The 20,657-nt window shown below is 59.0% G+C and overlaps 1 protein-coding gene across 3 annotated transcripts; it reads left to right on the top strand.

Annotated features, from left to right (window-relative positions):
• The first annotated feature begins 484 nt into the window (after positions 1 to 484).
• Positions 485 to 20,211, top strand: POLRMT (RNA polymerase mitochondrial). 3 transcript variants are annotated; one of them, XM_055707174.1, is made up of 22 exons: positions 485 to 583; positions 2,219 to 2,314; positions 2,974 to 3,680; positions 4,035 to 4,165; positions 7,030 to 7,216; positions 7,701 to 7,850; positions 8,017 to 8,184; positions 8,496 to 8,666; positions 9,382 to 9,621; positions 9,872 to 10,651; positions 11,183 to 11,305; positions 13,361 to 13,483; positions 14,411 to 14,590; positions 15,355 to 15,441; positions 15,736 to 15,849; positions 16,515 to 16,564; positions 16,847 to 16,945; positions 17,274 to 17,346; positions 17,866 to 17,948; positions 18,538 to 18,608; positions 19,450 to 19,508; positions 19,546 to 20,211. In XM_055707174.1, the coding sequence occupies exons 1-21, from the start codon at positions 526 to 528 to the stop codon at positions 19,497 to 19,499; spliced, it is 3,741 nt and encodes a 1,246-aa protein (XP_055563149.1). In that variant the 5' UTR covers positions 485 to 525; the 3' UTR covers positions 19,500 to 19,508; positions 19,546 to 20,211. The 3 variants fall into 3 exon arrangements, with proteins under 3 accessions (XP_055563149.1, XP_055563148.1, XP_055563150.1); XM_055707173.1 differs by having other exon boundaries at positions 19,450 to 20,211; XM_055707175.1 differs by lacking the exons at positions 14,411 to 14,590; positions 15,355 to 15,441; positions 15,736 to 15,849; ... (5 more) ...; positions 19,450 to 19,508; positions 19,546 to 20,211 and adding an exon at positions 13,829 to 14,396.
• The last annotated feature ends 446 nt before the right edge of the window (positions 20,212 to 20,657 follow it).

Below are 20,657 nucleotides of genomic sequence, written 5' to 3' on the forward strand. Positions count from 1 at the left end.
TGGCCGCGGCGGCGGCGACCGGCCCCGACGGCGCGGGCTGCCCGAGCCGGCGGGCGGGGCGGGGCGGGGGCCGCGGCGGCCAATGGGAGGGGCAGGAGCGAGGGGCGGGGCCTCCCATTCATAAATCGGCGCCCCGACGGCTTCCCCAGGTCCCCGTCCAGATTCGCTCGCCGCCGCTCGCGGGGTGCCCGGCTGGGGGAACGGCACGTCCCGGTGTCCCCACCCGCTGTCTCGGCGTGCGGGCTCTTCCGGCAGCGTGGCGGGGCTCGGGGCTGCCGTGGCCCCGGGGGCGGTGTCCGCGCGAGGCGGGAGGGCCGCATCCCAGCGCCGCGACCCCCGGGGCTCCGCGACCCGCGGGGCTCCGCTGCCGCCCCGCCCCGTCCCGCCCCGTCGGGGCCGCCGCGGCCGCCAGGGGGCGCAGGGCGCGGCCGCGCTGCACCATGGGAGCTGTGGTCCGGCGCGGCGGGACTCGCGCTCCCGGCGTGCACCGCGCGGAGGGGGCGGCATGGCGGCGTAGCGCGGGGCATGGCGCTGCTGCGGCTGCGGGAGGCGCTGCTGGGCCCGGCCCGTCTGTGGGGCGCCGGTGAGCGGGCGGGGAGGGGGTTGGGGGCCTGCCCCTCCCCCCCCCCCCGGGACGGGGCTGGGGCTGGGAGGTCCCGCGGGCGTCACCCTGACCATGGGCTGGGGGATCCCTGTGGGCCTGACCCCAGTTGCAGGGTGCCGGCGTCTGACCCTGGGGCTGTGCGGGGCCCCGAGGCCTGGCCCGGAGTGGGGGTGGGGGGCTGTGGGTCCCCGTGGGCCTGACCCTGGCTGTGGGGCTGGGGCTGGAGCTGGGGCTGTGGGTCCCTGTAGGCCTGACCCCAGCCATGGGGATGGAGCTGGGGCTGTGGGGTCCCTGTGGGCCTGACCCCGACCATGGGGATGGAGCTGGGGCTGTGGGGTCCCTGTGGGCCTGACCCCGACCATGGGGATGGAGCTGGGGCTGTGGAGTCCCTGTGGGCCTGACCCCGACTATGGGGATGGAGCTGGGGCTGTGGGAACCCTGGGACCTGACCATGACCCTGGGGCTGTGGGGTCCCCAAGACTTGACGCTGACCATGGGGACACAGCTGTGGGTCCCTTGGGGCCTGACCCTGACTGTGGGGACAGAGCTGGGGCTGTGGGGTCCCTGTGGCCCTGACCATGGGGATGGAGCTGGGGCTGTGGGGACCTGACCATGACCCTGGGGCTGTGGGGTCCCCAAGGCCTGACCCCAACCATGGGGACAGAGCTGTGGGGTCCCCTGACTGTGGGGCTGGGGCTGTGGGGTCTCTGTTGGCCAGACCATGACTGTGGAGACAGAGCTGTGGGGTCCTGGGGGTCTCACCCTGACTGTTGGAATGGAGCTGTAGGGTCCCAGGGGCCTGACCCTGACCATGGAACTGGGGCTGTGGGGTGCCAGGGGCCTGACCCTGAGCGTGGGGATGGAGCTGTGGCATCCCCAAGACCTGACCCTGACCATGGGGATGGAGCTGTGACTGTGGGGTCCCAGGGGCCTGAACCTGACTGTGAGAATAGATCTGTGGGGTCCTTGAGGCCTGACCCCGACTATGGGGATGGGGCTGTGGGGTCCCAGGGGCCTGACCCCAACCATGGGGACAGAGCTGGGGCTGTGGAGTCCCAGGAGCCTGACCCTGACCATGCATCTGGGGCTGTGGGCTCACTGGCATTGTGAACCCTCCACTGGGACAGAGCTGGGGGCTATGAGGATCTTTCTGTGTCACGACCTTCCCCCCCCTCGCCCCCCCAGGGCTAGAGATGGGGGCTATGGGTGTCTGGGGGTGCTGTCATTTTCTTTAAGGGTAGAAATGGGGGTCTCTGGGGTCCTGTCCCAGCTGTGGGATAGAGCCTGCCTGCTCTGATCGTTGCTGGGGTCCTGTCACTGCAGCAGCGCTGGGGTTTGTGGCATCCCTGGGGTCCTTTTCCTGCAGGGGCTTAGAGGCAGGGGTGAGGGAGGGGTCCCTGTTGCTTGCTGGCACAGAGCTGCCCCCGCCCTTCTGTGGCACTGCTGCTGAGGTTGCTGGGGCCTGCAAGCTGAGCTGAGAAATGCTGCTTGCTCTCTTCCCTCTGTGCACTCCCTGCTACCCAGCTGGGGCGTGGGGCGGGACTGTGAGGCCGTGAGCAGTGTAAGGGGTGAAGCTGCCTCTGATCTCCTGGTCTTCGTGGTTTTCCACTGCAGGGATCCCATGGAGTGTTCTCAGGATCTACTCCTCCGCTAGTGCCAAGGAGAAGGCGAGGAGAAATGCCATCTGCGAGAGGACAGAGCTGCTGGAAGGTGAGGTGGGGAGGGTTGCAGGGGTTTCCCTTGTTTGGTGTTCTGGGAGGTTTTCTGGGAGTTTTCCCATTCTCTGTAGTCATAAAGATATTTGGGACTGGAAATACTTGTAGCCTGGGCAAGAATGTGGGGCTTCCCATGGATTTGCTGGCCTCCTTGAGCAAGTTCTGTCCTGTTTTAAGGACCTGGAGGCTCACCCTACCCACTGGGAGCATTGAGTTGCTGTAAGACACAGAGTGGTCCTAAGGGATGGTAGAAGAGTCCCTCCAGGGCATGTGAGGGCCCTGCGGACTGACCTGGAATGTGCTCTGGCTTTGGGCTCTCTGCCTGAGTGAGCTGAGGCCATGAGGTCCTTGGAGAAGCCCAGTGAAGTGACCAAGCAGCAGGTTAGACAAGTGTGAGCTGGTGCTTTTTCCCTTGCAGTGTCATTGTTGGGTTCCCCGGGATGCTGGGATGGGCCACAGTGTACAGGTAGATCCCAGAAAGACAGTGGTCAAAGCACTTGATTGCTGGGAGGAGAGCTGGCCAAGGAGGGCAGAAGTCCTTTTGCAGACCCTCTTGTCCTGGGCGCTTCTGGAGGCGAGGCCCTGGGGTAGGACACAACCTTCTGTCGTGCCTTGCATCCCTTCACCTCTCTTTGGCTCTGTGTTCCCTGGCAGTGCTGAAAGCTCGAGTGAAGCAGCTCCAAGCCAGTAACGTCCCGGAGGTGATGGTCAACAAAGTGGAGCTGGCCCCGCTGCGGCATGGCAGGTACCAGGACCCGCTGCAGAAAGTGGTGGCTCCCAGCCCTGCGAAGGAGCAGCCCGCTCCCAGGGGAATGGGTGAGAGCCTGGGCCAGCCCAGAAGCTGGGTCGAGAAGTCAAAGAAGGAGATGTACATCCGACAGCTGAAGGTGGAGAGGAAATTATCCATTGCTGCCTCCCAGTTGGGTCTGGAGAGCCAGGCAAAGGCCAAGGGGAAGGCCAAAGCCCAGGCAAAGGCCAAGGGGAAGGCCAAAGCCCAGGCGAAGGCCAAGGCCAAATCCGAGGCCCAGGTGAGCCTGAATAGCCCAAAGGCAAAAGCGGCTGCTGCCCAGCACCAGAGCCACGCTGGCTCCTGCAGCGTCTATGCCCACAGCAAGCCCAGGGTGGCAGCAGTGAAGGAGGGTGCGAAGGTGAAGAGGCCTCGAAAGGTGCTGGAGGACAGTGACAGCAGCCAGTACAGGGTCCTGCAGCAGACCATCCAGTCCAACCTCGAATGCTTCCTGTACCTGCAGCAGCCAGAGGCGGCCGAGAGGTTCCTTTTCTCGTACCACAGATCCCCTGTGAAGAGAAAGCTTTTGAATGTCAATGCGTACAACATCGTGATGCGGAGCTGGGCAAGAAAGGTACTGAGCTGTGAGCTGCTGCCTTGCCCTGGTTGCCAGTTTTTCTGGGTGGCCGAGGGGGAGAAGGAGGGGCTGGCTCAGGAGGAAGAGCCTCATGCTTGTAGAAGCAGCGCTCGTGGTTTTATCTGTGTCTGTCACATCTGTCTTCAGCAAATGTTCAAGGAAGGCTTGGCTTCTGCTGGGAGGGATGGAGCTGGCATGAAGCCACAGACCCCTGTGAGGTGGCAGTGAGGGGAAGGATGGGATGGGGCAGGACAGACAGGGCTGTATTTGAACAGGAGCGGAGGGGTGTGAAGCTGTGACTGGGGGCTGCTGGCGTCTGTGCCCACAGCCTCCTTCCCTTCTCATCCACAGGGCCAGTTGCAGCGCATCAACCAGCTGTTTTCCATGCTGGAGTCTGTCGGCCTCCGGCCCAGCCTGGACTCCTACGCAGCAGCGCTGGAGTGCATGGGCCGGAATGAGTTGTCTGCCAAAGCCATCCAGAGGTAATGCCCTTCACCTGCTGTCAAGGGCCACCGAGGCCTGGGGCAGCATCTCCGCAGCCTGCTGCTTCACTGGGAGAACTGGGAGCTCGCTCTGGGGAGGAGATGCGCTGGCCCAGGGTCGGGAAGACCTGTCCCTGCTGTGTGCACGTTTAGGTGCTCTGAGCCACTTCTTGTGGCCAGATTTAGGGGTGGGCAGAGCTCCCGCAGTGGGTCCTTCTTGCCACCCCCCAGCTGCCAGGGAGTTTTTCTGAGATTTTGCAGAGATACAGGAGGTGAGAACAACCTTGCTTCTGGCCAGAGTTGTCTGTCCCCGCCTCAGCTGTCAGAGCTGGGCTGGCAGCAATCTGTCTTTGGTCCAGTACTGCTCGGTTCTGCACCCATCCTGGGCACCTCTGTCCCGGTGGCCCCTGCATCGCTGCCCAGCAGGAATGGCTTCTCCATTCATTTCTGTACCCCCTCTGTGGAGTTTGCCCTTCCTGGTAGGCTCAGCCGAACAGCCAGCTCTTGCAGGTTGCCAGCTTTCTGGAGGAGTGTGATCAGGAAATTCAGATGGATTTCATGGAGCATAATGGGCAGAGTAAGCATCAGACCCAAAGTGAGGAGCTGAAGAAGCCCTGTGAGATCCAGGCAGGCTGGGTCTGGGGGCAGCACCTGAATCTGTAGCCCAGCCAGCTGCCTTGCCAGAGGATGGAGAAGGCTTTCTCGTGATCTGCTAATGCTGCACAAACACCCTTGGGTGGTTCAGGGATTTATCACTGGCCTGTGTGTCCCTTGGCTGGCTAACAAGTTCTAGATGCCTCTGAGAGAATGTCTTCCAGTCAGCTGATTTAGAAGTGACTGGCATTGACTTTCCAGCCTGGGTGTGTGGGTGTTGCGTCAATATGGCAGTACACCTGTAGGGCTGTCTACAGGCAGATGTTTATAGCACACCTGCACGGATTTGTCAACCCCAAGCCTCGCTAGGGTGTGTGTGTGTTTCCCCACAGCTGTTCCTGCTTGCTGGCACTGTGTGGGTGCGAGCCCTCGTTTCTCTCCTCCTCCTAAACGTGCTCTCCCAGTTGGACATGGCAGTGGCGTGGCCTGGAGCGCTGAGCCTGTGGCAGGAGCATGTGAGATGAGGGTTTCTCGCTCTGCTCTTGGACTTTTGGGGTCCCTCCGAGGGTGTAGGGTGGGAGTTGCTTGTTTTAGCTCGGCTGCTGTGGGGTAGTTATCGGAGAGAGTGGCTCTGCAGAGATGGAGAGCTGTTCATCACCGAAGCTCCCGTGTGCTCCCAGACGTGCCGAAATGCAGCTGGGGTGTACGCAGCAGCAGGACTCGGTGTGTTGCGGTTCTGGCTCAGGGTGGTCTTTGTCATTTTTTGGGCTCTTAATGCTTTCCCAAAGCTGCCAGGGGCTCCCTCTTGCCCGTTTAGCTTTCTGTGGGTGATGGGGGCCTGGCTGGTGTCACTGTCACTCGGGTCTGCCTGTCCTCCCTCCAGTGTCACCCGGCACAGGCTGGGCTAGTCAGCAGGTGGGGCTCTGGGCTCTGCTGTGCCCTGGACGCCAGTTCCAGCCCGGCAGAACCAGGACATGGTCCTGCAGCATCCTCTGAGGGGCTGGGCAGTGGGAGATGTTGGTGTGGCCAGGGGATTCTGGTCTCTGGCAGTGATGGGGGCTCCAGGGAAGAGAACTTCCTCACAGGTGCTGCAGCCACTCCTGATGCTTAAGCTGTTCCTCCTGCAGCCGGGTGAGCTGTGCTCCTATTGCTGGCCCCCAGCCTCGGGGTGTGAATCACAGTCCCCTGCCCCTTTGCCCACGCTGTGACCAGCCCTGTGGGTTCCTTTCTGCTGGAGGGGAGAGCCGGGTTATTTGAGGGTGAAAGAACCTGCATCTTTTTGCTCAGTCTCACAGTGGCAGTGGAGCTTAGCCTCCCGTCCAAGCATGAAGGTGAAAGCTGCCTGCTCAGCAGAGGTGCAGGGTGGAGGGGTGGATAATTGATCGCTGTAACACGAGACGGGTGACCTTGTAAGGACGAGCTGTGCTCTGGAGGCAGCTCCCACCCCAGCAGCTCCTGCGGCCCCTAGAGCTGGCTCCCGGCTGTGTGCGGAGGGCAGGGAGAGCTCCCGTGTTCTTGCAGGGCAGCGCCCTGCTGCCAGGCTGCCTGACGGTCATGCTCTTGGAGGACTGGGGCATCTATCTGCCTGCTGCAGGTTTCCCAGTTACGCCCATTTCTGCACTGTTCTTCCCCGGTCTGGGGCTGGGCAGACGTAGACTCGGTCAGGCACAAGTTGCTGCAAAGTTTTCAGCAGTTGCTGCATGGAGCGTGCTGTGAGGAGCAGGAGAAGGGCATGGGCATCCCAGGGCAAGTGCATGGGACACATCCTGCTTCCTGGGTCTGTCAGAGCCTTTCCGGGGAGTGTGAGAGTTTTGCATCTTCCTGCAGCGACGCTGGTGTCAAGGGTGACACGAGGAAAGCTGCTGGGAACCACCCGGTGTGGAAAGGCCCCACCAGCTCTCTTGGGACAGCCTGGAGCTGTGTATCGGTCTCCTGCCCTGTGCTCAGAGCTAATTCTTGGTGGGTGCCAGCCCCCAAGCCCTGCTTTGGAAGAGAGTTTCGGTTGTGTGGCTGCCAGGGATTTGGGAGAGGTGGCTCTTTGTCCCGTGGCATATCTCACACGGGCCTGGGTGATGCTGTTTGAGTGCAGAAGTGGGGAAGGAAAAACCTGATACGGTCAAGGCCCTTGGATCCTCAAAAGGGAGCACCCCCATCTGGGTCCACCATGCTTATTCTTCTGTTTAAAAACTTTGTTTTTTGCTTCATTATGTGCTGATTTCACGCGCACTCCCCCGTGAAAGATAAAGCCTGCCTTACCTGCCTCTCTTCAGATGTGTGCAGCAGCTGAAGGAGGATGGCTTCTGTGTGGATCAGCTCTTCCAAAAGTGCCTGTTTGAGGAAGATGAGAAGGAGAAGGTGCTGAATGCCATCAGGGTTGTCCAGCCCGACTACCAGGTGCCCCCTCCACCCCAGCCCCAGACCTGCAAGTCTTCTCTGCTCCAGGACTTCTACTCCAAAGTAAGTCACAGAGCTCAGGGGTGTCTCTGCAGCCTGGGGAGGTGTGGGAGCTGGGCAAATGGTGTTCACAGGTGTCCTCAGATCCAGACCAGGACTGTAACATAGGAAGAACTTTTTAGCTTGATGCCTGCTCAATAGCCCACACAAATCATCCAATGAGTAGCCTCGCCAACAGCCTTACAGGGGAACAGAGAAGGGCAGAGGGCTGATGCGGGGGGCTGGAGATGACCCTCGGTGCACTGGAGAGGGTGTTTGGGGGATGCTTGACCATGACACAGGAACAGAGCAGCCTCTGGAGAGGCCTGTTACTCCTGGGGTTTGCCAGCCAGAGACCTCAGATCTCTGGACCCAGAGGACCCAGAAAGATGCCTTCAGCAGGGACTCAAACCACATGCCTCTTGGAGGGAAGCTGGGAGAATGAACATGTCTTCTCATCCTCTGGCTTTTTTTTTTGTCTCACTTTATTGTCTCACTCTTATTGCAGAAGAATATGGTGTCATACCCCAAGCTGGACTTCTCGGTGCAGGAGTTGCAGGAGCGCTTTCAGCAGCAGCTGGAGATGGAGCTGGACAGCACCATAACCATTGAGTCAGTGGAGTCAACGAAACCTCTGACCCCGAAAGCCATTAAAGCGGTAAAGCTCAGGGAGTCTGGGGGCTACAGGTCTGGAGGGAAGGGGGTCAGTTTAGTGCTCAGGACCTTGTGGGAGAGGTGCAGGGGTCAGTGGCCAAAGAGGAGGGCAGCTCCCTGGTGACACACTCTCACCGCAGCATTACTGTCTTGCTTCTGTTTCTGTGTAGCGTGAAGTGTTGGCCACCCTTCGTTCCCAGTGGCATGACTCCATCCTCCAGGCCCTGCAGAAGTCGAAGCACAGCATGTCTAACCTCAAGTCGGTGTCAGGGTACAACATTCTCTACCCCTACCTGTGCCTGTTGCCAGATGAGGAGTACGTGGGCATCATGCTGCAGGTAGGACCCTGCCCTGGTGTCATGGGGCTGCCACAAAGCACTGATGTCCCGCTTGGGCCGGCAGAATTGGAACATGAGCCTCAAAGTTTGCCCAGGTTTTTAGGTTCAGGCTCTGTGTGTCCTGTGCCGAGCAGCCAGAGAAGCCCCTGCTCTATCCTGGCCATGTTTCCTTCCTCCTCATCTGCTCAGCACAGTGGGAATCAGCATCTTTCTATGCTCCCTGCACAGGGACTTTAACTCACGCTTTGTCTCTCTGCTCCATCTTTCTGTTCCGCCCTCCTTAAGACCCTCTTTGCCTTCCCCTTTCTCAGATCCTCAACAGCCTCTCTCCACAAGGAGAATCCCTCACTGTCTTGGCCAGGGACCTGGGCTCCAAAGTCTACAACAGATATGTCACCCAGAGGAAGCTGCACAGCTGCCAGCTGGAGAAGGTGCAGGAGGTCTATGAGGAGTACATCCACCTCCTGGCAAAGGACGGCCAGGTGGGTGCACTGGGGAGAGGAGTGGTCCTGGGTTCTGTGGGTTACAGAGCAGCAGAGCGGAGACGGGGAGAGGCAGTTTGTCTGTCCACCTCCTCACAAGCACAAGATCTGGGTTCTGGGAACCCGCTGCTGCAGGGGCCAGCAGAACCAGTAAGGCCCCATCTCGCACTCGGCAGGACCCCTGCCCCATGGCAACTGGCAGGTTGGTTTTGGCAGAGCAGTGGTATTTCTGAGCTGGAAGGTTTTAAACCGGCAGAGTCGACCCCTTGGAGACAGGCGTGCCGTGCAGGAGAGCGCTGGGGCTTGAGGGGGGTGCGCTTTGCAGGGCAGGACAGGACAGGAGGGCAGAAAGGGGCCACGACCACTGATCTGGGCAGCTCAAGGGCTGGATGAGTTCCCGGAGCTGAGTGCACATGGCATGGCAGGGGAGGGTGGATCTGCGGTCTGGGAGGGAGGGTCAGGGTGGTGTGGGGACAGGGTGTCAGCACAGGGAGGTGGTGAGAGGCTGGGCTTTGCAGCGCCACTGTCCTGGCCTGCAGCAGAAGCAGGTTCTTGCCCCAGCGGTGTCAACTGTCCTTCCCCAAATACCCCTGTCAGGGAGGGTCCTTCTCAGAGCCACGTTCCAGGTACATAGATCGCATCCAGCAAACCCCCTGGGAGCAGCGTGGTTGGCCCATCCAGCTGATCCGATTTTCTCCTTCCACCTCCCTCCCAGCCTGACAACTATTTGCCTCGGGAATATTGGGAGAAGCTGGTGGCGGAAGCAGGCTTTGGGCCTTCTCTGAACTTGAAGGGCTGCAGCTGGCCGTACGTGCTCCTCGTGCGCCTGGGCATGTACATGCTGGAACTCCTGGTGCAGTCTGTCAAGGTACCCAGGAACATCCTCAGTCCTCACCTGGAGCCCAAGCTTATCCCCGTTCTCTACCACGTCTACTCCTTCCGCAGCAGCTGGCAGGTGAGCCTTGTCCTGGGGGCTCTGGGGGGCTGCGCAGGTCACCTCTTCATCGGAACCTGGCCTTTGCAAGGCCCGTTTCCTTCCCTGCTGCCTTTCCTGCTCGGGATCACTTTGAGGAGCCTCTGGTTCTGTGCAGACAGTGTCCTTACTTAGCATGACCGTTCTGTAGTGGGTGACTGACCACATGCTCTCCAGACTCCATCCTTAATCCTCTGCTGCTGACCTTCACCTCTCTGATTCTCCTCTCCAGGTTGGGCTGATAAGGCCCCATCCCATCTTCTCCCAGATAGTGTCAGACGCTGCAGAGACCATGCTGACCTTTAACTCCTCTGCCATACCTATGCTGTGTCCCCCGCTGCCCTGGACCTCCCCCCATTTTGGTGCCTTTGTCCTGAACGACACCAAGTTGATGCGCTTTGTGGATGGGGCCGTCCAGCACCAGCTGCTCCTGGAGCAGTGTCCTCTGGTGAACCTCCACCCCGTGCTGGATGCCCTGAACCAGCTGGGCAACTGTGCCTGGAAAATTAACCAGCCAGTGCTGGACATCATCATCTCTATCTTCAATGACAAGGGTAATGAGAAGCTGGACATCCCACCGCCCCTCTCTGAGGCCCCCAAGCCTCCTGCTGTTCCCAGCAATTCCTCTACCTGGAACAAGACCCAGAAGCACGAGATGTTGCTGTGCAAGAAGAAGATGGCTGAAATGCACAGCTTGCGCATGGATGCGCTCTATAAGCTTTCCATCGCCAACTACGTCAGGGACAAGGTGTTCTGGTTTCCTCACAACATGGATTTCCGAGGCAGGACTTACCCTTGCCCACCTTATTTCAACCACCTTGGTAATGATGTCACACGGGCCATCCTGCTTTTCGCAGAGGGAAGGCCACTGGGGCCCAAGGGCCTTGACTGGTTAAAGATCCACCTCATTAACCTCACTGGGCTGAAGAAGAAGAACTCCTTGCACGAGCGGCTGGAGTACGCCAATGAAATCATGGAGGAGATCCTGGACTCGGCCGATCACCCGCTCACGGTATGTGGGGAACAGCTGGCAGGGCTCTGCTCACTCTTGGGGTGGAGTGGGGGGACCCTGAAAAAAGCTCCTAGAGCCCGCAGCAACCCCCGGGTGGGTTGGGAGATTCCCCTCCAGTGACCAAACTGAAAAGCAGAGAAGTTCATCTGCGTTGGAGCCCAAATGGGAATTGTCCAAATATGCTAAGGAAAAAAGGGATCAGTGACATCTTTAATTTCAGACGACACTTAACCGTTCCTCTGATTTAGTGTAGCTTGTATAAACTAAAATAAAATGGAAATCAGGTCGATTTTGAAGCAGAAATGTTTTGAAAGGTAACATTTTGAGAGGAAAAAGGGAAACAAAGCGTTGCAGAGTTTCCTAAATAACACACTAATAACTGAAAACACAATGAATTTTTAGGGAAGCGGAGGCATGGTGGGAAGAGGTGCCTTGCCCGGTATATCCCGGGAGCGTGGAGGCTCCGGGCTTTGCCTGGGGTGCCGCAGGAGCACTGCCTGCTCCTACCAGCCCGTGGTTTCTTGTTCTCAGGGTAGGAAGTGGTGGATGAACGCCGATGAGCCCTGGCAAGCTTTGGCATGCTGTATGGAAATCGCCAAAGCCTCGAGGTCCCCAGATCCAGCAGCCTACGTCTCTCACTTCCCTGTTCACCAGGTAGGAGCCCAGCAGATCTGCATGGCCTCTGTGGCTGAGCAGGGAGGGAGGAGAACGGGCAGGGCAGAAGCATCCAGGTCTCCAGCGCTGCATTTACTACGCCATGTGGCCAGGCTTTCTTAGGACTGGGAGTGCAGTCTGCAGGCATCTTGGCTTGAGAACTTGAGTAATTTGCTGCTGCGTGCGGTCACTAATGAGCCAGTACAGTCAAGGAAGCTTTGCTTCCTTTGGCTGGAGCAGAGCCTGTCTGGGAGATCGCTGTCAGCTGCCTGCAGGGTGAGAGCCGGGCAAGTCTTACCTTCTCCAGCTGCAGGATCGGGACTGGAAGTCAGCCCAACCCCGGCTGGGTGGGACATGGCATGGTGCATGGCAGCACCTGCCCATCTGAAGTGCTCAGGGCCGTGCTGAGGCTCTGGGTGCCTCTGCTCCACTCCGTTCTGGGGCCGTGCCGAGGCTCTGGGTGTCTCTGCTCCGCTCCGCTCCGTTCTGGGGCCGTGCCGAGGCTCTGGGTGCCTCTGCTCCTCTCCTGTTCTGGGGCTGGAGCCAAGCAACTCCGCAGGAGCCAAGAAGTCAGGACCTCTAAAGAAGGGCAGCGAGACAGAGCTGATCTGTCCCCTGCGTTCAGGGATGTGGCTGTCACCCTGTGCCCTGTCCTGGCTTGGTCCCAGATGTGCCCACACTCGAGTGGGGCAGGTGCTTGGTGCTCAGCTCTCCGAAGGCCTCTGTCCTTGCCAGCCAGAAAGAGGAGCCAGGCAGCCGCTCCGTTACCCAGCGCTCAGCCCTTTCTCCCTGCCACGTCCCAGCAGATCTGCAGCTCTCCCCACAGCTGCTGCCCAGCTAGCTATCTGTCTGCTGATAAACCCCTTACTGCATGGGAGACAATGATTAATTGTTTTCCTGGTGAGAGGGGTTTGCTCATTTATCTCATTAGAAGATCGGATGGCCATAATGAAGTGAGTGTGTGGGAGAATGGGGGTGTATTCTGCCAGTAGTGATGGTCTGGAATATGTATGAGACAGTCTAAACTGATACTGTTATGACAACAAAAGATCAAGAGAGCAGTTGAGGGGGTGTGGAGGGTGCCATTAATGAAATTGAAGCAAGGACTTCTTCTGGAGGGCACCGGTGTCTCTTTCCACCTGAGTCATCAGCGCTTGGTTAATAGAGGCGGCTCTTCTGCCACGGCGGGGCTGCCAGAGCCCTGTCAGTTCGCAGCTCTGCAACTTGCTGCACTGCAGGGGGAGGAGGGGGAGAGGAGAGGAGGGTTGCTCCTGCTGGCAGTTGCAGGCTCCCTTTGACCAGAGCCCAAGCACAGCAGGAGTGGGGATGGCCCCAAACGGCAGCAGCACACCTTCTGTGAGAAGCGTTTCTGCTGGTGCTGTTTGGGGAGCAGCAGGACCTTCCCACGCTGTCGTGCAGGTCCTGCCCAGCTCATCCAAGCTGATCTTGGTCCCGGGAGGGCTGTCAGGGCAGCTGCTGTGACAGATCGGTCAGCGTGCCTCTCTGACTGCAGCTTTGGGAAAGGCTGGGTCGGGGCTGGCTTCTGTCAGAAGGATGTTTCTTTCCATCAGCCACAGAGCAGCGGCAGCACGGCTAGCTGTAGCCTCCCAGTCCGCTGTGGCTGGCTGAGCTTCGGCTTGACCTGCTTCTGAGGCTGCTCCTGGGTTTTCTGAGCTTGTTTTCACTGCTGGCTCTTGGGCTTCTTTTTAACATTGCAGACAGATTTACTGTTTTCCAGGAAATGTTCGGTTTTTCAGTGTTTCCATAGAGCTCGGGTGTCTTTGAAAATTCATGGAGGGGGCAGTGTGGTGTGAGGTTTTCTTTTTTTAAACCTCATAGGCAGCAGTAGTTTGTGATCAGACCCAGACAGGAAAAGTGCCCAGAAGGAAAGTGGAAACTGGTGTGGCCACGTCAGGTTTGCAGCTGATCTCCCACTCTGAAGAGAGAGGGGGGGAATGGCAGTAACCTGCTGAGCCCAGCGGATCTGTGCTGTTGAGCGGGGCTCCATCCACACGCTAACACCTTGTTTCCACCCTGCTCCCTTCCTGCGCACAGGACGGCTCTTGCAATGGTCTGCAGCACTACGCAGCTCTCGGCCGGGACCTTATTGGTGCCATCTCTGTCAATCTGATGCCCTGCAGTGTCCCCCAGGATGTCTACAGCGCGGTAGCCCAGCAGGTGAGGTGCAGTAGGGACATGGGGAGGTGTCCTCTCGGTGCTGCTGCCCCTTGCCACCATGTTGCACGGGGTCACTCCAGCTCCCAAGAGAAAGGTCGAGATGAGACCAGCATGCAGAGGACTGGGAAAGTGTGAGCTGGTCAGAGGCAGAGTCTCTCCTCACAGAGGAGATCTGTCCTCACAGAGGTAGCTGTGAGAAATCCACTGGGATTTCTGCTGTCCTCACTTCTGAATGAAGTCTGGGAGAAGTAGGGTAGAGAGGAGGAAGAAAGCAGAGAATGTTCCTCATCTTTTGATCACAACTGACCCACAGGTTATGGGGGTTTCTTTGTTTGACCCGGGTAGGAGGGAGCATGGAGAGATTCAGCCCTTGGTGGTGCTGCTGCTACGTATTCAGTTTTCCTGGCAAGACATGGTGTGAAATGAGCCTGCTGGGAGGTGTGCTGAGATCTACCAGACTCCCTCAACTGGCGTTGAACCCCTGGCTCTCCCTTCCAGCTCTTGGCATGTTTTGCCCAGGCAGCACCGCACCAGAGGGCAGGAGGAGCACACAGAGGGAGTGTGGTTTGCGGTTTGCTCAGAGTTATCATCAGGGGTGGCAGAGGGGGGAGAACCTGAGTCCTGAGCCGCAGTCCTCATGATGTCTGGCACCAGCCAGCTGCCAAATAGACACCGCTCTGCTGAGGCAGTGGTGGAAGGCTCTGCAGGCACGGTTATCTGCGAGATGCAGATGCCTCTTGATTCCTTCAGCAGATGATCTCTATTAGCCAGGGCTGGTGCAAATGGGCTGCAGGGTTTCTGATGGGAGTTTGGGCCAGTCAGTGCACAGTCTCATGTGGCCCCCCTGTGTCTCCCCCAGCCGTGGAGGGGGCTTGGGCCAGCATGGCTTGCCATGGGGCTGACATCCCAGGGCTCTCTCCTCCTCAGGTGGAGGAGCTTCGGAAGAAGGATGCTGAACACGGGGTGAAGATTGCCCAGGTACTGCAAGGCTTCATCACCCGTAAAGTGGTGAAGCAGACGGTGATGACAGTGGTGTACGGTGTCACACGCTATGGTGGGCGGCTGCAGATGGAGAAGCGTCTCAAGGAGATTGACGAGTTCCCTGAGGTAGCGTGCCTGCCCTGGCCTCCCCCAGTAGCATTTTGCTCAGCTCTTGGTCCTTGCTGGGAGAGGTGCCTGCACTGCCCTTCCTGTGGGTTTCCTTCCTGCCTTGCTCTCTCCTTATCCCCCCAAATCTCAGCTAACAGAGGGACATGCAGGATTGAGCCCCCTGTGGCTTGTCCAGCCTGCAGGCGAGCTGTCTGCCAGCACGTGTGGGTGGGGAGGGAGCCCTCAGCTGGGGCTGCTCTTCACACCTCCTGGGCCCAGCTTGGTGGCATAACAGCCTCAGCTGGTGGTTCAGATGCAAAACAAGGTTTGTGGCTGCGCTCTTCCCTCTGGTAGTGGCTCGTGTCTTAGCAGAGCTCTTGGAGGCTTGTTTCTCATGACACCTGTTTCTTGTTCTGTGACCCCACCGTGAAAGTGTCCTTGCTGAGTGGGTGATTTGCGGTAGCAGGTTGGTGCTGGGAGCGTTTCTGCTGTGTGTTACATTCCTGGGGCAGATGAGGCAGCGAGAGCGCTCCTGTTCATCCAGGGACATTACGCAGAGATCAGCCTGTCCTCGGACAAGGAGCCATCTGAAATGCTGATCTCAGCCTCCCTCCATCACAACCCACAGCCAGCTGTCTGCAACAGCTCGAGACTTAACACTGTCTGTGGTGGAGGCAATTTTGAGGCGCCAGGGAGCAGGGAGATGCTCTTTTAGCTTACCTTAGGTTCCATCACTTTGCTCCCCTTTGCCTGACCCCTTGCTCTGCCTCTGGTCTGTGCAGGAATATTTGTGGGAAGCATCTCACTACCTTGTAAAGCAGGTTTTCAATGGCATCAAGGAGATGTTCTCAGCAACTCGAGACATCCAGGTAAGGTGCCTGTTGGCTCTCTGCCTTTTCTTCCCTGGCCCACCCATACATAGACCAGGGGATGCTCCATGGGGAGGGAGAGGTGGTTCTTCTGGGTCCTGGCCCAGAGAGGATCCTCCTGTCCCAGCCCAGAGGTGTGGGATTGTGCCTGGCACAGGGCTAAACTCCCCTGTAAGCGCTGGACTGTCACAGTCAGAGGCAGGAGTCAGGGTGGCCTGTGCTGGGAGGGGATGGGGTCTCCCAGCTGCCCATACTAACTCCAGCCGCTTTCTTCCCTGCTTCCCTTTGCTAAAGAACTGGCTGACAGACAGCGCCAAGCTCATTGCCCAGTCGGGACGGACAGTGGAGTGGGTCACGCCGCTGGGTCTCCCCATCGTGCAGCCCTACTATCGGTCCAGATCCACCGTGGTAAGTATCTGGTGTGCAGGACCCATCTACCCCTCCCTCTGCCATGGTGGGGAGCAGGGAAAGGACAACCAGGCTTTCAGGCAGCAAGCTAAAGCCCAGCAGGCTGGCATCGCTTGCAGGTGAGCCTGCAGAGCAGGTAGGATTTGTGTGTGCAGGCATATCCTCCGGCCTCGTCGCTTCCTGCAGAGGCAGGAGTGTGTGGGTGGGCTGGTGAGGGAGCTCTGCTGCTCCCGTCCCACTCAAGCAGCTGGGGCACGGGCCTGTTCCCCGCACTGAGGAGCCTTCCTCAGGGCTCGCGTGAGTCAGTCTCGCTGCTCTTGCCTCCCACACGCTGCTGCACTGACTCACATCTCCCCAGTCTCGTCTTCACAGCCGCTCACCTTCAGGAGCCATTCTCTTAACCCTCACAGGGGTGAATCAGCGTATTGCTGGGAAGGGGTGAAGGATGCCTGCCAGCATCCTTAGGAGGGGAGGCAGGCAAGGTGGCACTGAGGAGTGACAGCTGCCGTGGAGGCTGGGATGCCCTGGAAAGGTCCCTGCCCAGGCCCCTTGTTGCAGCCAGGGATGTTGCCTGCGGAGCAAGTAGCTCGTGGTCGGTGCAGGCCCCTCTCCAGAAGTAGGGGCAGCGCAGGGTGACAGCTGGTTCCTTTTCTCTCTCCCTGCAGCTGAACTGCAGCATGCAGAACTTGAGTGTGAAAAGCGTCAACAGCAACCAGTAAGTATGAAACCATGGTCTTCACTGAGCCCTTGCTGTCCCCAGCCTGTGCCCTGGGGCAAAGCCACCTCAGTGGAACCTGCCAGCAAGTGCCAGAGCTCCTGCTACCCTATAAGCTGCAGAAAGCCAGCCAGAGGAGCAGGGCCCGGTGCTTCAGCAGGGCCTTGAGGCCCTCCAGGGCTGCCCCCATCAACTCGAGCTCTCACCTGGCACTGGCTCTGTGCTGGCACTCTCATCTTTGGATGTGCCTCAGCTCCTCGCATCTCCCACTCTGTGCTGCAGGAAGCCCGATACAATGAAGCAGAAGAACGCCTTCCCACCCAACTTCATCCACTCCCTGGACTCCACGCACATGATGCTCACGGCTCTGCACTGCTTCAGGTAGGGAGTGGGCAGCAGGGCTCTTCCCTGGCTCCGGGACTCGCTCCCTGCTGGGAGAGCATCGCCAGGGCAAGGCATGTGATGTGGGAAAGGGGTTTCCTGGGTGGGTGGGCCTTCTGGCAGAGAAGGGGTGAGAGGAGGCAGCAGGGCAGGAGCAGGGAGATTGTGGGGTTAGTGGTGTCTGAAGGTCGGCAGGCACTGTGCAGGGAGCGCCCCTCCTCGTGTGGTCCCTGCTTGTGTCCCAGCAAGAAGGTCTGCATGGGGTAGGGGACACTGCAGAGATGGGGGCTCTCAGCACTACTTCATGGCACCTTCTGCTGCCTCCCAGGCAGGGTCTGACCTTCGTCTCAGTCCACGATTGCTACTGGACTCACGCGCTCACTGTGGACATCATGAACCAGGTAAAAGTGTGCTCCCGGGTCCCTTGTGAGCAGGGATGTTGCTGATCTGTCCTCTGGGCACCTGCCAGCCCTTGCCTCCCTTGGGCTTTGCTCCATAGGCCGATTTATTTACCCAGGCGAGGTGAACCTGGGGTGCTTGCTGGTGGTTGCAGCTGATTTCCTGGTGCCAGAGCCCCATCTCCTCCCCGCCCTTGAGGGAGCATGTAGGGGAGAGCCTGCGTGCACGAATCAGTGCTACACACGGCGCTTGGCAGAGTCCGTGCCTCTGTCCTGCCCTGGGCTCTTTCCCCTGGAGTGCTGCGAGGGCTGGTCTATAGTAGACTGAAAAATGGGGGTCAGCTTCTGCTTCCTGCCCCCTAGGCTGATTCCCTTCCCCCCTTGTCCGGCAGCCCCCCTTTCCCCCTCTTGCCCGCTGCTTTCCCTGCCCCTCGTTTCTAACCTGCCTTGGCTGAGAAGCTCTGAGGGGAAGGAGGGGAAAACGCCTGTTAACACGCGACTCACCGTGTCTCCCTGGATCAGATCTGTCGGCAGCAGTTTGTGGCTCTGCACAGCGAGAAGATCCTGCAGGATCTGTCTGAGTTCATGCTGGAGAAGTACTGCAGGTATTCCTTGCCTGGTGGTGAACTCCCACCACGCTTTTTCCTACCCACACCGATTCCCCGTCCTGGAGATTGTGCCCAGATGCTCACAGGTTGTGTCTCACGGTCTGCTGGGGGGGCTGCTCTGGAGGGACGCTGTGCTTCCTTCTTGACTGACACCCAAATTGCCTTAGACCTCGGCGTGAAAAACAAGGTGTCTGCATCCTTTGCCTACAGAGCTGAAGGATGGTTTGGTGCCTGAATCCCTCGGTGGGCCTGGGGCGGGCGGTGATGTCTGTGCCTTGGGTTCTCCATGGTGAACGAGGTGGGAAGGAGCGGTGAAGCCACACGTAGGGTCGGGCCAGCGTGTGGCCCCCAGTTGCCACCGCAGAGCCAGACAGTGCAGACCCAGTCCTAGGCAGGGTCTGTAGCTTCAGCACCTGCCCAGGGATGTTGTGGCAGGGGCTGGGCTCCCCCGGTGAGGTGCGTGATGTGTTTTGGAAGAGGAATTTGGAACAGGATTCATTGTTAGGGGCTGGCGCTGGGGAGCAGAGGAGGGTGCACCTTCTCCTAGAGCTCCCCTGTTGATTTTCTTTCTTTCTGGTTCCTCCAGTCCCGGCAGAGAGACTAGAGCTCTCTGGCAGAAGAAACTGATGGAGCAGCTGTCAAATGTCCCCAAGACAGGTAGGAGCACAGGACAGGAACTCCAAAGCTGAGGAGCAGTTTGGAGATGAGGGGAGTGCGATGGGCAGCGGCCCCCAAACCCCCTGACCTCATGTGGTGTCTGAAGCCGGCCATAGCGTGGGTCTGGCCGTAAAGCTGTCCCCTCGGACCAGGTTGTCCTGCCTGTGCTGGGCTCTGGGGCAGGGCCTTAAGACGTTTCCCTGTAGCATCCCTGTGGGCAGTCCCTGCCCTCCCCGGAGCTGAGCTCCTGGCATTTTCCCTGAGTTGACCCAGCTTGTCCCGTCCCCCGTCTTGTTCCTCTCCCATCTGTTTCCAACCATGAGGCATTTGCCTGGAGATGGGAGTGAGGCACTCATCTTGGTAATTGCCAGGATCTAGATGTTATACATGCAATGGGATTAAGGCAATTAGTTTAACTTCTTCTAATCTCCCGGCCCTGCCTCTGCCAGACCATCTGGCTAACCTCTGTTCTGCCATTGCAAAATGGAAAAGGCCAGCGCTCTGCTGTTGAGCAGCCGCTGTGGTCAGCCCCAGAAGCAGCATGATCCAGTGGCAGGGATGGTTTGTACCCTCAGGCCGTGCGCTCCTCTTCCTTCCCTGCCTTGCTGCTGTTACACGCTTCTGTCTTGCTCTGCTGACCAGTCCTGGATAAAATTGGAGGGACAGCAGTTTCTGGAAGACCTCTAAGGTCCCTGCTGTCTTCACCCCCTCCCTGCATCAGGGGCTGAGCTGAACTAGTTTTCTGCAGGAAGCTGAAGCAGGGCTCGCGGCAGCTTCTCTCCCAGTTGCCCCATCTCCACCTGGCTCTCCTCTGACCTCTCCTCTCCCTTGCTTCCCCCAGGCCAGTTCAACCTGGAGAAGGTGATGGATTCCACCTATTTCTTCAGCTGAGCCCTGGCAGCCGGCAGGGCCCTGGACTACCTCTGGAGTGCTGGCTGCCTCAGAGGCTGCAGTAGGCGCTGGCCCCAAGGCTCTGTCCTGCGTCTCATCGGGAAAGCGGGTGCAGTGGCCAGTACAGTAAGAGATCCCTGCCTGACACAGATGCCGAGGCAAACTGGGACTCTGCGAGGAGCGCGGGAGCAGCCACAAGGTGCCGGTGGGGGCCAGGGTGTCTGCACTGTTTGCTGTCACTGCCTGTGTCGCAGGCAAGGGGAGAGGGCATCGAGCCCTGGGGAGGGCTGCGCCTCTCTGCTGCGGGGTCAAAGGGGTGGTGGTAGACGGGGCTGGCTCCCCTCAGTCCTCACCCTGGCATGATGCACCTGCTGCTGCTGGGAGCTCCAGTTTGGCCTGGGTGCCATCCCTCTCCGCCAGCAGGGCTCAGACCTCGTGGGGTGTTTGGCCCCTGCCTGGAGGGGCAGGCAGCTGGCTGTGGCTGCAGCGTGAGCCTCCAGCCCTGTTCTTGGCCACAGGGCACATGCTGCTCTCCGTGCCCTGCTCCTGCTGCTGGGCACTATCACCGCTCTACTGTAGTGCAGCCTCTGCAGCTCCTCACTCTCATTTCCAGGGATCGGTTTAACTTCTGCTCACTGGCTCTCAGGCAGGGAAAACCACTAACACAGGAGTGGAGGTGTACGATACTGTAAATAAAACATTTTTTGAAATACTAGGTGGCAACTGTGTCCTTCTAGGCATCTTTGCCTGAAGTCTGCAGGGTGCCTGTGTTCTTGCCTTGTCTTCCTGGGGAGGTGGGAGTGATGTCTCCCTAGACTGCTGCTGTTTTGCTGACTGGTTGGGCTTTAGTTACTCACAGAGGTGTCACATTCTGAAAATGCTTTTGTAGCAGAAATAGGCAAAACTTTCCCGCAGCCCAGAGCTGCAGTGGTAGCTGGGCTCTTGCAGGGGCTGGCTGCAGCTGCCTGCCCCTTGCAGTTTTAGCCAGAAGCCTCCTGTCTTGCTGAGACTCTGGCCTTCCAGCCTCCTCACCCTGGGGCTGCGTGTTTGCGTGCTGCTTGTAAAACTGATGTTTTTAAGATTTTGCAGCTGGAGCTGTGTGTACAGCTCTTGGCCGAGCCCTGTACCCCCCACAGGCTCCAGCTTGCAGCCTGCTCC

The sequence above is a fragment of the Falco cherrug genome, chromosome 4 (assembly GCF_023634085.1).
Source record: "Falco cherrug isolate bFalChe1 chromosome 4, bFalChe1.pri, whole genome shotgun sequence".
Lineage (NCBI taxonomy): Eukaryota > Metazoa > Chordata > Aves > Falconiformes > Falconidae > Falco > Falco cherrug.